We start from the raw sequence: 13,938 nt of genomic DNA on the forward strand, positions 1-13,938 counted from the left end.
TATAGACTAGACTATAGACTAGACTATAGACTAGACTATAGACTAGACTATAGACTAGACTATAGACTAGACTATAGACTAGATTAGACTATAGACTAGACTATAGACAAGAATATAGACTAGACTATAGACTAGAATATAGACTAGACTAGACTATAGACTAGACTATAGACTAGACTGCAGACTAGACTAAAGGCTGGACTATAGACTAGTAAAAATATGTAGTTGGTGTTATTCTTACAAGTAGGATATTTTAAAAAATAACTAACCTTATAAGTTTGCTTATAGTTTGTAGTTAAAAACCGACAACTAACAAAAAAACATACATATTTATAATCAATTGAGTAGTCGAGTAGGTCCATGCAAGCCAAACATTTGAAAGGGTGTGTGAGTTTAAAAAGTTCCTTTAAAGATAAAGTAGAGATGTAAAGAACTGAACTGAAATAATGAAAACGCATGAAAAAGGGCCAATAATAATAACAATAATAACAACACGATAAAGAATGTAAAATGTTAAAACATCTTATAAACAAGATCAAAAGCGGCAAAAGAAAAATTTTTCAAATGTAGCCAGAACAACAAGTAACAAACGAAACAACTGCAGCAGCCGCAGCACCAGCAGCCAAACAATTTCTAGCTAGAATCAAGCAACCAAACAGTGCAGGATAAAGTAATTTTCTCAAATGATTATATAGAGGAAGAACATACGAACAACAGAACAGGCATATTACTTTTAACAATCTACATTGGTATTTAACACAGGATGATGCTGCTCTTGATGATGATAATGATGTGGATGACGACGATGTTATTGTTAATAGTTTGTGTTTTGTTATTGGCAGCATGCAGTGTGTGGTGTGGTGTTTGTTGGCCGTAGACATAAAGGAAACCTAACAAGTATCATGTATGTTAGTTTATCGTTGCCAAAGAATGAAAAATAACTTCAAGAAAAAACTTTAGCAATATAGTTTTGTTGGTTATAAATAAAAAAACAACACATAACAAACTTGTTTTGATTGTGGGAAAAATATGACTAACAAATGTTTGAGATATTGTTCAGCTTTTTTTTTTCTTATAAGAATTTACCTTTCAAATTTCATATATGGTTTATAACAACTGCAATGGAAAAAAAATAATCTGTAAGAGGAAGGAAGCAGCCAGTTAATAATCCAAAAAAAAAACATAATTATAACATAGCCAGGCTAACCAAAGAAAAGCCTTTAACTTTTACAGAAGTTGTTAATGGTTGTTGTAAAAATTATAGAAATTATTAAGGCGTTTCTAACTTCTTTAAGGAATTATATAGAATTTAATCTTAAAAAAAAGAAAATAGTTTGCCAATAGGTAGGTAGTTACCAAGGAAAGTAAGCTTTAATTTGCGGTCCATTTAAGTGTTTAAATTGCAAACCAAAGTTTAAATAAATTATTAAAAAGATTAATTTATAAAATAAACTTACCTTTTAATTATGTTTAAAAAGTGTTTTATAATGCTAAATATCTATTATTTAAATTTAAAACACTTTGATTTTTTTCACACTTGTCACATTTACAATTTGATTTTATTTCATTTTATTTTCTTTTGTTTTGATTTATATATTTGTATGTTGCTGTGAGTAAGATCAAGGCAATTGTAAATTAATAAATAAACTATGTTTTTATTACATTAATTGTTATTTCATTAAGAAAAACTTCACTATTTCCCACAAATCTACTTTTTTCACGTTTTCACAGAATTTACGACTTGTTTACTTCTTTTATGCCGCTTTCTAACTGTATATTCGTCAAGTTGCCAACTTTCTATTAGAAATAGTATTGCCACATGAGTTGCGTTTAGTATTGCCAGAGAGTAAAAATAATAGATTAAAAAACGGCATAACTCAAAATGTATTGTTTTTGTTGAAAATACTAAATCAGTTAGAGCAGTATTAAATGGATCTTATTTCAAAAATTTAAAATATGAAAATAAAAGAAAACCATATTTTCGATGCTGCAACAAAAACGATGCTGAAATAAAAGGTTTTCAGTAGGGCAAAAAATTGTTTTATTTTGTAATATCGCGAACTACATTTAAAGTTATATGTTTCGTGCCAAACTAAGCCCATTTGCTGCAAGAGTGTTGTAAATATTTTCCAAAATTCTGATCAAAAATCTGATTTTGTTTCAAGCTAAAAAGTTATATAAACATAAACTTTATATATAATACTTTTTTATATCATCTGAAAAATTTTGTTTTGATAACACAGTCATACTTTTAATGTTTGATCTAAAAAACTAGTTCTAAACATATTTCTGATAATTTTTCCGAATTTATCTCAGACATAATTCTTCTTATTTTAATATCAAATAAAATGCCTTTAGAGTAACATTCTTTTAATAGACATTTTGCCAATATATAAAATATAATATATATTTGATTACCCACGATATCTGCGGTCTTTAGAACCTATTTTTCAACAAACATACGGACAATTACATTCAATATATTATGTTTCCGCTTTCAGTTACTGTACGATTGCAAAAAGGTATTTCAATAAGTAAAATGTAATCTTAAAAGCCGTAACACACGGTTGTCAGATCTTACAACGTTGTCAATAAAATGTTCAGAAAATGTCTAACAATAGTCCGAACTTCAAATTTTCTTTTGTCACGTTGTTAGAAAAAGCATTACTGACAATATTGCAAGACAGAATTTGTAAGTTGACACTGTTATTAGACAATTTCTGCACATTTTATTGCCAGCATTGTAAGATCTAACAACCGTGTATGCATAGCATAAGAAACTATTCTATTTCAATGTTTTACGTTTGTATGTATTCCACATTACGTTATTATTTTCGTATACCTATATTCTGTTAAGTTATATTTTATTAATTCGTTAAAAAACATTTCATTAAATTTTCCTTAAAAAAGATCTCTGTCTACAAATAGTTTTAAAAATATAAATATATATATTTTGATTTTTTGATAAAATTTCAAGTCATTGTGCAGAGGTTATCTAACAGTAAACACTTAACGTTGCCAACTTTCTTAAAGCTGCAGTATTGCCAGAGCAATGGTAAAACATAGCGGTAATTGTCATATGGTAGTTTTCATTTATGTTTCAAGTTGCAAAAACTCAAGCGTAACATAGAATGAAAATTTTGAAAAAAAAACTTAAAAAAATGCAATAGAAACTTTATAAAGACATTACATTTTGAAAATATTACTTTTATGTTTAAAGGAGATGAATGTCATTTGTAAACATCAACAATTCAACTGACAGCTTTCAAACAAGATATGGAACTTTTCAAGTTTTTTTTTTTTTAATTTTCACCAAACCGTAGTTTATAATAAAAAATTGTCTATAAAATAAATAACACTTGTTTTTAAACGTAATGGGATTTAAATTTGTTGTTTTATTAGTTTAAAAAAAGTTGGGTTTTTTCTTCTTTACATTAAGGTCAAAAATAAGTTCTAAAACAACTTAAATTCTGGATGGGTACAACATCTGCAAAGAAAGAAAGAGACATCAATTAGTAAACATATATAAAAATATTCAAATATTGATTTCTTCTATTAAATAAAAATTTATGAAATTTTTTTTCAAAATTTGTTTAAAAACTAATTTTTGATATAAATCTTTAAAAACATTTTTAGAAAGACATTTTTAATTAAATTATTGAGAAAATGTTTGTAAATTGGAATAGTTTAGGATGAGGCTGTGGTAGCACTTTGTTAAAAATGTAAACAGAATAGTTAAATTCTCAAAACATGTGCCGTTACATGTTTTCATTAATCAGCTGTTTATTATTTAACAAAAACAATGTTTAGAAAAGTTTAAATTCAACTTTAAAAACATAGATTTTGTTCTAAATAAACTGTTTTTTCCAATTCTTTAGAAGAAAGAAAGAAAGAAAAGAAACACTTTCATTTTGAGCATTTTAAAATAATTTCAAATGAAATTTAATTTTTTTTCAAAAATTTCGAAGTCCAATTTGATTTGTAATCTGATAAGAAATCCACATGTTTTTGAACTTTATTAGCATAGTTATATTATATTCCTTGGATTAAAATCAAATCCTGAAACGTTATCCTTTAAAATGATTATATACTTACAATGCGAATACGGTGACCCATAGCGTGACCAGGTAAATTTCTGTTGAAACGAGCACGTACACAACCGCTGTTGCCATGCAAGCGAGTTACTTTACCCCAAACGGCACGGACGCGGGTCTTGCGTTCTGGATGTTGTGGTACACACTTCTTGGTTTCAGCTTTGTAAACATAAACGCAACGTTTGCCAATGTAAAATTGACCGTGTTCCTTTCTGCGGGCACCCTCAATCTAGATTTAAAAAACAAACATTGAATTTCTTCCATTTACACATTCCTTAAAAAGAAGAAACATTCCAATTATTTACCTTCAAGATAGCTTGGTTTTCGTGTTGGTTTCTCAAACCACGTTTGTAGCCAGTGAATACAGCCTTGGCAAACAAACGACCGTGACGCTTGTATTTGGCAGCGGATTTGACATCGGCAGCCTTTTCGGTCTTGGTAGCCTTAACGGCTTTGGTGGCTTTAGCCTTGGGTGCCTTGGCGGCAGCAGCAGCAGGGGCAGCTTGTGTGTCAGCCATAGTTAACTAAACAAAACACAACAAAAATAAACCATTATTCATTTTCTTTAACTTAAGTATTAATTTAACTTAAATAAAGTCCTAGATCATAACACTTAAATATGTAAACATTGCTTTAATTTTTCTTTAACTTTATTTTTATTCTTATTCACAACATATTCTTCTTTTAAAGTTACAATTATTTTTATCTTTGAACATCTGCTTTATTATCTCTAAGAAACACTTTAAGATATTTAATTACAATAGTTGGTAGCATAAATTATGTTTTGCATTATTAATTTAGTTATATTTAAAGCATTATTTAGCATATTTTTATTATTTTTTATAGAAATTCACAAAAATCGCGTACGTACCGGAAACTTGACAAATGGCGAAAGAGAGAAGGCATGACAGAAATGTCATTTCATAAATTTGACAGTAAACCTAATGTAAGCAGCGCCCTCAAGCGACAGAAATTGTTGATGTTTTACAAGAACAGGGTTGTTTAAGTGCTATATGGAAAAAACTACCAGTTGCATTTATGGGAATTTATTTTATTAAATAAATCTCATTTATTAGATATGAAAATTTAATAAAATCATTTATTAATAGCAATCGAATAAGCTATAAATAGAATAGAACATTTTTTAGTAGCAAGTAAAGGTTAATTTTTTTAATTTTGGTTTTTCTTATTAGATTTTTAAATATTCGAAAAAAAACATTCTTATTTCAATAAGAACTAATTTGTACCAGTGTACACTTAATAAGGTAGCCTCGTCCGCACAGCTGATCATCAGCTTTTACAATCTTATCTGTCAAAATTCCTGTTTGTTTACATAGAAAAAAAATCGCAAAAGGTGTAAAAATTTTAAAAAGTGAAGAAAATTATGGTTTTAAAGGAGTTTTCTAGGTCAATCGTGATTAAATGTCTTTGTTATCCTTCTCTCTTGATAAAAAAAGAAAATCTTTAGCTCCGGCATACGTTCCAAATCAGTTTCAACTATTTTTAACACGACCAATCACTTTTCACAAAAAACACGTTTAATTCGGAAAATTGGTCTTCCCAATAGATATAGTTATGATTTTCAGACATTCCACGTTTAATTAATATAATATATTAATAGTTAAAAATTTAAATAGTTGCTAAAAACTCATATTTTTATTGTGTTTATTTGTTGCTTTTTCATTCTACACACACAGCTTTTTTTGACAGATGGGATTATTCTACAATAACAAATCGCCTGTTGTTTTTGTATTGTTGTATTTGTTGTAGCGACGAGGCTACCTTATTAAGTGTACACTGATTTGTACTATAAATAAGCATTTATAGTACAAATTACGAGGAGTACGAGGAACTCGTGGTATGGAGTTCCTCGTACGAATGATATTTATTTTTCTCTATCACGCAAAATCAAATGTTTTCTGGTGTGGACAGACACTATATTTGTCTTTTTTTAAAGATATACAAATTTCACGAAATGTTGCTTTTGCCAAACTGCCACCACCTTATGTGAATATGCCTTGCACTCACCCATACAACTCTGTGTTTATTTTGTTGCCAAAATTTTTGAAATTCATTCCAATAGTAGCCATAGACCCGCGCCGATTCGGCTTTAAGCCGACTAAGCCTAGCTGCCAAACTAAATGTTGTTTTTAATTTTTTTTTTATTTTTTTCCAACCCTGCATACAACTTTTTTGCTGCTCTATTTTATTGTTATAAATTATATACAAAATTCCACTTTTTTATATCGTGGATTCTGTTTTTATTTAAAATCTTTGAAAATTTAAAAGTGTATTTGAGAACATAGCTGGCTTACAGTCGATTTTCAGCCGCCGTCGATTATATTAATGTCAGCTGCCGCCGTCGTCGTTTTTATTTGTCGGCGCAGGGCTCTGGCGGTAGCTTGCATTGAAAAATAACGTATAAAACCAGAAATTCTTGTAGAAAAATATATAAATGATGAAATAGTGTGACGTATGTTTTATGTTCTAAATAAAGTGTTTATGTGAAAAAGAACTCTAAAATAATTACTACAGTTCAATCTTTGTTAAACAATTAAAAACTTTTTTGCAAAAAAAAAAAGAAAAAAAATTTCACAATGGCGGAATTGGAAGCACTCAGCAACAAAGAATTAAGACAAAAATGCATTGAATTTGGCATGCCCAATGTGCCAGTTACCGATTCGAGTCGCAAAATTCTTATCAGACGGCTAGAGGCGGTAATGTCGGGCAAACCAATAGCCACTACACCGGCTAAAACGAACCGTCGCGAAACAATGCATGTTTCTAAACCATCCGAAGTGGCGTCATCACCTAAAATAACTATTAATAATAATAATACAACGACAAAACCAGTAGCTGCAGCCAGTAGACCTTCAAGACGCACTATAGCGGCTACCGAAAGACATGTTACCACTACCACTACGGTTAGTGAACCAGAATATTCAGATGTTTCCCCTGATAGAGTAGAGCCAGAACCTATAAGAGCTAAAACTAAGACACCAGAAAAGCCAGCTGTCTCTCTTTATCCCAAATTGCCGGCTAAAGAACCCTCACCCAAGCCGCAACAGTTAAGTAAAACCGGTGTTGTTACTACTTCTTATGTACAGGAGACTACACCAATTAATAAGACTTATGTAGAGCCAGAGGAAATTGATTTGGTGGATGAGGAGGATTTTGTTGTACAAGAAGAGCCGGTTAAGAAACCTGTGTTGAGCAGTGCTCCCAAATTCAGCTATGTTCCAGTGTCCGAACCCAAAGTCACTACGACTGCACCTTTGTCTGCTAGTCTCAGTTCCAGTACACGTTATAGTTCTATGGATTCCTATAGCTACAATAAAAAACCCACTAATTATTTGTCTTCGACTAATGTACGCAAAAGTTATATACCACCCTCCAACGTTTACAATAAACCCTCCACTATAGGCTCACAATATGCTCAGTCTTATGATGCTGAACTACAAGATGATGATGAAGACTATGAGGACGAGGAAGAAGAGGAAGTTGTTTTAGTAGAAGAATCACCAGTTAAGGAGCTGGAAACACCATTTCTCAGTCAATTTGCTCGTAATTTGGAAACTCTTAAGGCCACCCCTTTACGCCAAACGATTGGACCCACAAAACTCTCACCACCCAAGTCTTCGCTACGTAATCGTGATAATGCTTACTCACGTCGCACTATAGGCACCCCCTCTAGCAACATTAATCCCAGGCGTACCCTGAAATCTACTCATCAGCCAGAGGACTCGGCATTTCGTCAATTCATTTTGGCCATGGAGGAGAAATATCATTTGAAACATTCTTTAATCTTAATCTCTATATTTATAATGGCGGTTTTCATTTATGTTTTCTTTATACAAAGTGTTTAATTTATGTGTTTTTTTGTGAAGTTAAAGACTAGTTTTTAAGTATTTCATAATCTCGTACACATTTCACAAGAGTTTTGTTTTTTTACTGTATTTTTGAAAATTTTTGGTTTAATTTTTTGTCGATTTGTAATATTTTTGCTTTTGTGTGTATTAAAAAAATCAACTAAAATGTTTTATGTTTTAAGTATTTTCTCATTAATGCTTTTTTATATAAGAGATGTTAAATAAAATAAGAATTTCAAAATTATAATTTTAATAAAAAAAACTAAATAAAATCTAAAGAACTGAAAATGTTGTTTGAAAAAACGAAAACAATTTTATTCAAAAATTTTCTTCCAATAAAAGCTTTCCAAAAAACTTGTTGCAAAAAACTCTTATACTAATTTTTATGTTTATACAAAAGAAAGCTTTTTCATAGACATAATCTTTTATAAATAGAGATTTTGTTAAACGATTTTTAGGAAAATCACGCTTTTCCCATTAAAGATTTTTTTGGAATTCAAATAAAGCTTTTATACAAATTTTTGAACTTTTGAATAAAAAGCTTTTTCATAGACATAACCTTTTCTAAATGGAAATTTTGTTAAAAATTGTAGAAAAATCATGCATTTCCTATTAAAACTATTTGGAAATTAAAAGAAAAGCTTTTATACAAATTATTGAACTTTTAAAAAAAGTCTTTTTATAGGCATAATCATTTTTAAATAGAAAAAACTCTGAAAAGTTTTTTTAGGAAAATTACGCTTTTCCCATTAAAGCTTTTTGGGAATTAAAAATTTTTTAGCTTTTGAATAAAAGCTTTTTTTAGGAATAACTTTTCTAAATTAAAAAAACTCAAAAAAGTTTTTACTAAAAACTATGAAATAATTATTATAGTAAAGCTTTTTACTTAAAGCTTAACAATGTTATGATTTCTCAAAAAAGAACAAATATTTTACCAAAATGAACTTTATTACCAATTTTTATAAAAAGCTTTTTAATATACAAAGTTTTTTATAAAAATCTCTTTTACTTCGTAGTCTTTTTGCAAAGTTTCAAATAACAACTTTTTAATTAAAAGCTTTTTGATAAAGTTGTTTTTAAAAAATGATTCTCATAAAAGTTTTTTTTTACAATTTTTTTTGTAAAAGCTTTTTTTAAGAAAAAAAGTTAATCACATAAAGTTTTTATTTTAAAAAGCTTTCTCATAAATAATTCATTCATTAAAAATCTTTTATGTAAAAGCTTATGTCACTTCATCCATTTTTAAAAAAGCTTTTTCGTAAAATGTTTACAATTTTTTTTAATAAAAATCATTTTCAGAAAACAGCTTTTTGTAAGATTTTTTGAAGTCATAACAAAAATTGTTTCTATATTGAAATAAAACTTTTTTTATAAAAGCTTTTGAAATAAAACTTTTCTAAAAAAGCTTTTGAAATAAACCTTTTAAAAAAGCTTTTACATAAAACTTTTTTATAAAAGCTTTTACGCAACATCTTTTTATAAAAGCTTTTACGCAAAATCTTTTTAAAAAAGCTTTTACATAAAACTTTTCTATTAAAGCTTATAAAAGCTTTTAAATAAAACTTTTCTAAGAGCTTTTACATAAAACTTTTTTCTAAAAGCTTTTACACAAAACTTTTTTCTAAAAGCTTTTACATGCATTTTTTTTATAACAGTTTTTTCATAAAATTTATTATAATAGCTTTCACATAAAACTTTTTATATGAGCTTTTACACACAATTTTTTTCTAAAAGCTTTTACATAAAACTTTTTTATAAAAGTTTTTCATAAACATTTTTATAAAAGCTTTTACATAAAACTTTTTTATAAAAGTTTTTCATAAAATTTTTTATGAAAGCTGTTACATAAAAATTTTTATAAAAGCTTTTACATAATGCTTTTGAGAAAGCTTTTACATAAAACTTTTTTTATAAAAGCTTTTACATAAAACATTTTCATAAAAGTTTTTATTTTTTCATGAAAGCTCTCAGCATAAAAGCCTTATTTTATAGAAGCTATTTCATAAATATGTCTCTTTTGTTAAAGAGTACAAAGCCAAATCCGTTGTCTTCAAAAAAATAAACATTAAAATATTTTAAAACTACTTTTAATAATTTAGTACTTTTCGTTTCTTTTATTATTCTTATTTGTTGTTGTTGTTGTTATTATTGTTAATAATGATCGCCACTTATCAAGAGTGTAGTTTTTAATTTCGTTTTTTATTATTTATTCAGGATACAAAAACACAAAAAAGGCTGAACTTTTTGTTCAATTTTAATATTAATAAATTAGTTTTTTTTTCATATATGTTTTTTTTATTAAAAATAACCTACTATTTACAAAAGAAAAGAAAACAAAAACAAACAAAAATTACAAGATTGAAAGAGAAAGAAAGAAAACTAAAAGGAAACTTGTTGATATGATCGATGGCAAATGGAGGTTTTATAATGTAAACAAAAAAATAGGAAAAATTAAAAATCTTCAAACTATTTCAACAGCAAGAAGAGCATTTAGTTAATTAACTTTTTAAAAACTACAACTATACAAAGTTCTTTAAAGAAGATATATGAAGATTAAGCCAAACTGTAAACGGTAATAAATGCTTAACATTTTTTGTTTGTTAAAAAAAAAGGTCCTTTTGTAAATTTACCAAATATAAACTCCCAGAGTTTTGTTTACTATTTTAGTTGTTGTTGTTGTTTTGTTTTTTGTTTTAGAAAAATGAAAAAAACGTATTAAGAATTTTACCTACATGACTATAATGAATTAACTTAATTTAAACAAACTTGACTAAAAATTAAGCTTAAGATGCCTTTTTAATTATCTCTGCAAGTGTATGTTAGTTAAAATGGAACTTAAACTGGAACGGTGACCCGTGATGGAAGTGTTGGAAGGGACTACCACCACGGAAACCATGACCACCTTGTTGACCCTCTGGATCTAAAGGATCCTGACCACTATCGAATTGTCTACGTTTTTCGGGATCTGTTAGCACTTCTTTGGCGGCGGCTATGTCAATGAATTTCTTTTCGGCAATTTTCTTTTCATCACCCTTAAAGTTGTCGGGATGCCATTTTTGTGCTGCCTTACGATAGGCTTTGACAATTTCCTGTTTACTGGCATTACGCTTAACACCCAAGATCTTATAGTAGTCTCTGCGTTCCGCCTGTTTTTGCAGTCTTTTAGCTTTCTCTATGCCCTCTTTGGCTCTCTGTAGGTTTTCATCAAGACCCAAGGCCTCCTGGAAGTCATGTATGGCATCATCATACATTTCAGAGCCGAGATAAGCCTCGGCACGATCACAGTATATTTGAGCATCACGCAAAATCTCTAATGCATCATTGCAGTGGCCCAACGATTTGGCATATTGTTCGTCACGCATATAACATGTGCACAATAAACGTTTAGCCTCGTATATCACCATGGTTTCTTCTTTTTCATGTTTTAATGCTGCTTCCGCAGATGTTATACAGTCTTGATATTGTTTTTCATCACGTGCTGTCTCTGCACCCGACAAACCCTTCTCCACTTTTCTCAACTTCTTATAGAAGGGAAAACAGTCTTTGTGTTCTGGATCAAATTTCAAACATTCTCGTATTTCTTTCAAAGCACTAGTAGCATGACCAATTTTATACAGCAACAAAGCTAGGTGATAGTAGCCTTCTGTACTGTCTTGTGATAGTTTGTTAACCGATCTTAAATCTGAAATGGCTGCTAAGAGATCATTGGTTTCAATATAGGCATCGGCACGTGCTTGACGGAATTTCACCGACCATGGTGATATTTCGAGTAGTTGTGTTAGCATTTGTATGGCATTACGATGATCACCACGATCGATAAGTTCCTGTACAATATCCCATTGTTCTTCGGCCGGTACAATGCGTGAATAACTGTCGTGGGCAACTTCATTGTAGGGTTCTTCTTCGAGCTGGAAATAGAAAAATTTATAAATTTATAAAAGTTTTATATATGTAGATATAGAATAGACTAGACTTCTGAAGATTAAAATAGAAGATTTCCAGAAATTTCTTAAAAACATTGTTCATTTTAAGTTTTTTTTTTTTTTAATTGCAATAAAATATTAGTGCTTCAGACAATAAGTGTTTTGTTTATTAATAAATTTCAAATTATTGATAAAGATTTTTAACCTTACGCCCCCCATAAAACGCAACAAGAAAGAGCAACTTACCACAGCTGCAAAGTCCTCAGCAGCTTGATGATATTCTCCTGTTTTCATAAAAACAGTACCACGCTGTAAACGAGCTGCTGTGAAATCAGGTTTCAATTCCAAAACCCGGCTAAAGTCCTGTATAGCAAAACGAGTCTTGCCCAATGCCAAATAAACAGTACCACGTTTGAACAAAGTCAAATAGTTAGTGGGATCACCCTCTAAAATGGAAAATAAATAGTAAATCATTGATGAAAAAACTAAATGTAAAATGTTTAGTTAGCAAACTTACCCACAGCGGCATGATAATGCGTTAAAGCATCACTTAATTGATTGTGTGCTAAAAACTGTTTACCCAATTCTAAATGGTTTTCTATATCGGCTGCGTTGGGCACTGATTCGACACCTGTTTGTAAAAACAATGAAAAAAGGTAAATATTTAAAGAAATCGTTTTGCAATAACAATAGCAAAGTGCTAATTAAACAAAATTAAGTGTAGCATGACAAATATTAAACATATTACTTAAAAATAACATGTTATTTTAATTATTATAGAAAAAAAACTAATAATAAAGTTCAAGGTCATGTTAGTTCTTTATGCATATTATTATAATTATTTTTCAAAAACAACTAAAACATAGTTTACTGACCTTCTAAAAATAGTTCCAATATTAGCAACAACAAACAGGCTGTCAATTTCTTCTCGCCCCCTAGGAGCATTAAATCCGGCAATGATACTACCATATTTTCATACACAAATGGCAGCTGATTTTTATAAACAATTTAACATTAATACAAAATTATTAATATAAATTATTAAATTCTAGAAATTCCTTAAGACCACTACAAATATCTTTTTTGTGCGTTTGTGGTAGCGTGGCAGGGCAGCAAAAAAAAAAACTTTTAACTTTCTATTACTTTTTTATCACTAAATTTTTGTTGCTATTCCTCCTCCCTGTTCAAATATATTTTTCTACTTGTTTCTTTTTCTCACACCTTTAAATTATTTACAAAATTTTGTGTAATTTTATTGTTGTTTAATTTCAATTTCTTTGTTTTTAAAATTTAAAGTGTTTTTTGTTAGTTTATTATTTATATTAATGTGCACTGTAGGATATATTAATTAATAATGCAACGAAAAAAACTCTATTGCCGAAAATAGTTTGCTTTTTGTGATTTCTTCATTTTCTTAATTTTCAAAACACTGACGTGTGTTCTATCGTTTGCTATCTCGCCTTTTATTCTACAGAGTTGTATTTAGTATGTGGTTTTTTCTGATTGGTCAATTTTGTTTTTGTTGAAAACAGAACAAAACATTTGACAGTTGTGTGTTACTTTAAGGCTAGGGTTGTATTTTGCTAGCGAAAACCGTTATTTAAAGAGATGTGTTTAGTAGGCAGAGATATTTATTTGATAAATATTACATTATTTTTACGATTTGACTAGATTTTACTAATAATTAAAATATAAACAATGAATAAATAGTATTTTGCGTCAACTTTTATTACAACAACCTCTAGAAACTGTCAGATTTAGGTTTTTGTAGAAGCCGATAAATAACGTCCAATTTAATCACTAGATGGAAATTTTGAAACATACTAATCAAGAACTGGGTTCAAACTAGACTATATAGAATAGACTACAGACTAGTCTGTAGGAGAGATTATAAAATAGAATAAATACACTAAAGATTATAATAAAGACTAGACTATAGACAAAAATATAGACTAGACTATAGACTAGACTATAGACTAGACTATAGACTAGACAATAGACTAGACTATAGACTAGACTATAGACTAGACTATAGACTAGACTATAGACTAG

General features: G+C 29.1%; 3 protein-coding genes across 3 annotated transcripts; 1 reads left to right on the forward strand and 2 right to left on the reverse strand.

The window, feature by feature from the left end:
- Positions 1 to 3,372: 3,372 nt before the first annotated feature.
- On the reverse strand, positions 3,373 to 5,094 carry LOC111682974 (60S ribosomal protein L35a). The gene is made up of 4 exons (XM_023444977.2): positions 4,966 to 5,094; positions 4,400 to 4,618; positions 4,096 to 4,323; positions 3,373 to 3,487 (listed from the first exon to the last, which is right to left on the reverse strand). Exons 2-4 carry the CDS (start codon positions 4,610 to 4,612, stop codon positions 3,464 to 3,466), a joined length of 465 nt encoding a protein of 154 aa, XP_023300745.1. The 5' UTR covers positions 4,613 to 4,618; positions 4,966 to 5,094; the 3' UTR covers positions 3,373 to 3,463.
- A 1,354-nt stretch (positions 5,095 to 6,448) lies between these two features.
- Positions 6,449 to 8,219, forward strand: LOC111682981 (otefin). Its single transcript, XM_023444985.2, has one exon. It carries the CDS (start codon positions 6,692 to 6,694, stop codon positions 7,958 to 7,960), a length of 1,269 nt encoding a protein of 422 aa, XP_023300753.2. The 5' UTR covers positions 6,449 to 6,691; the 3' UTR covers positions 7,961 to 8,219.
- Positions 8,220 to 10,034: 1,815 nt separating this feature from the next.
- Positions 10,035 to 13,335, reverse strand: LOC111682975 (dnaJ homolog subfamily C member 3). Its single transcript, XM_023444978.2, has 4 exons — positions 12,762 to 13,335; positions 12,404 to 12,517; positions 12,133 to 12,332; positions 10,035 to 11,871 (listed from the first exon to the last, which is right to left on the reverse strand). Exons 1-4 carry the CDS (start codon positions 12,853 to 12,855, stop codon positions 10,783 to 10,785), a joined length of 1,497 nt encoding a protein of 498 aa, XP_023300746.2. The 5' UTR covers positions 12,856 to 13,335; the 3' UTR covers positions 10,035 to 10,782.
- Between the last annotated feature and the right edge of the window lie 603 nt (positions 13,336 to 13,938).

The sequence above is a fragment of the Lucilia cuprina genome, chromosome 4, assembly GCF_022045245.1.
Source record: "Lucilia cuprina isolate Lc7/37 chromosome 4, ASM2204524v1, whole genome shotgun sequence".
In the NCBI taxonomy this organism is placed as follows: domain Eukaryota; kingdom Metazoa; phylum Arthropoda; class Insecta; order Diptera; family Calliphoridae; genus Lucilia; species Lucilia cuprina.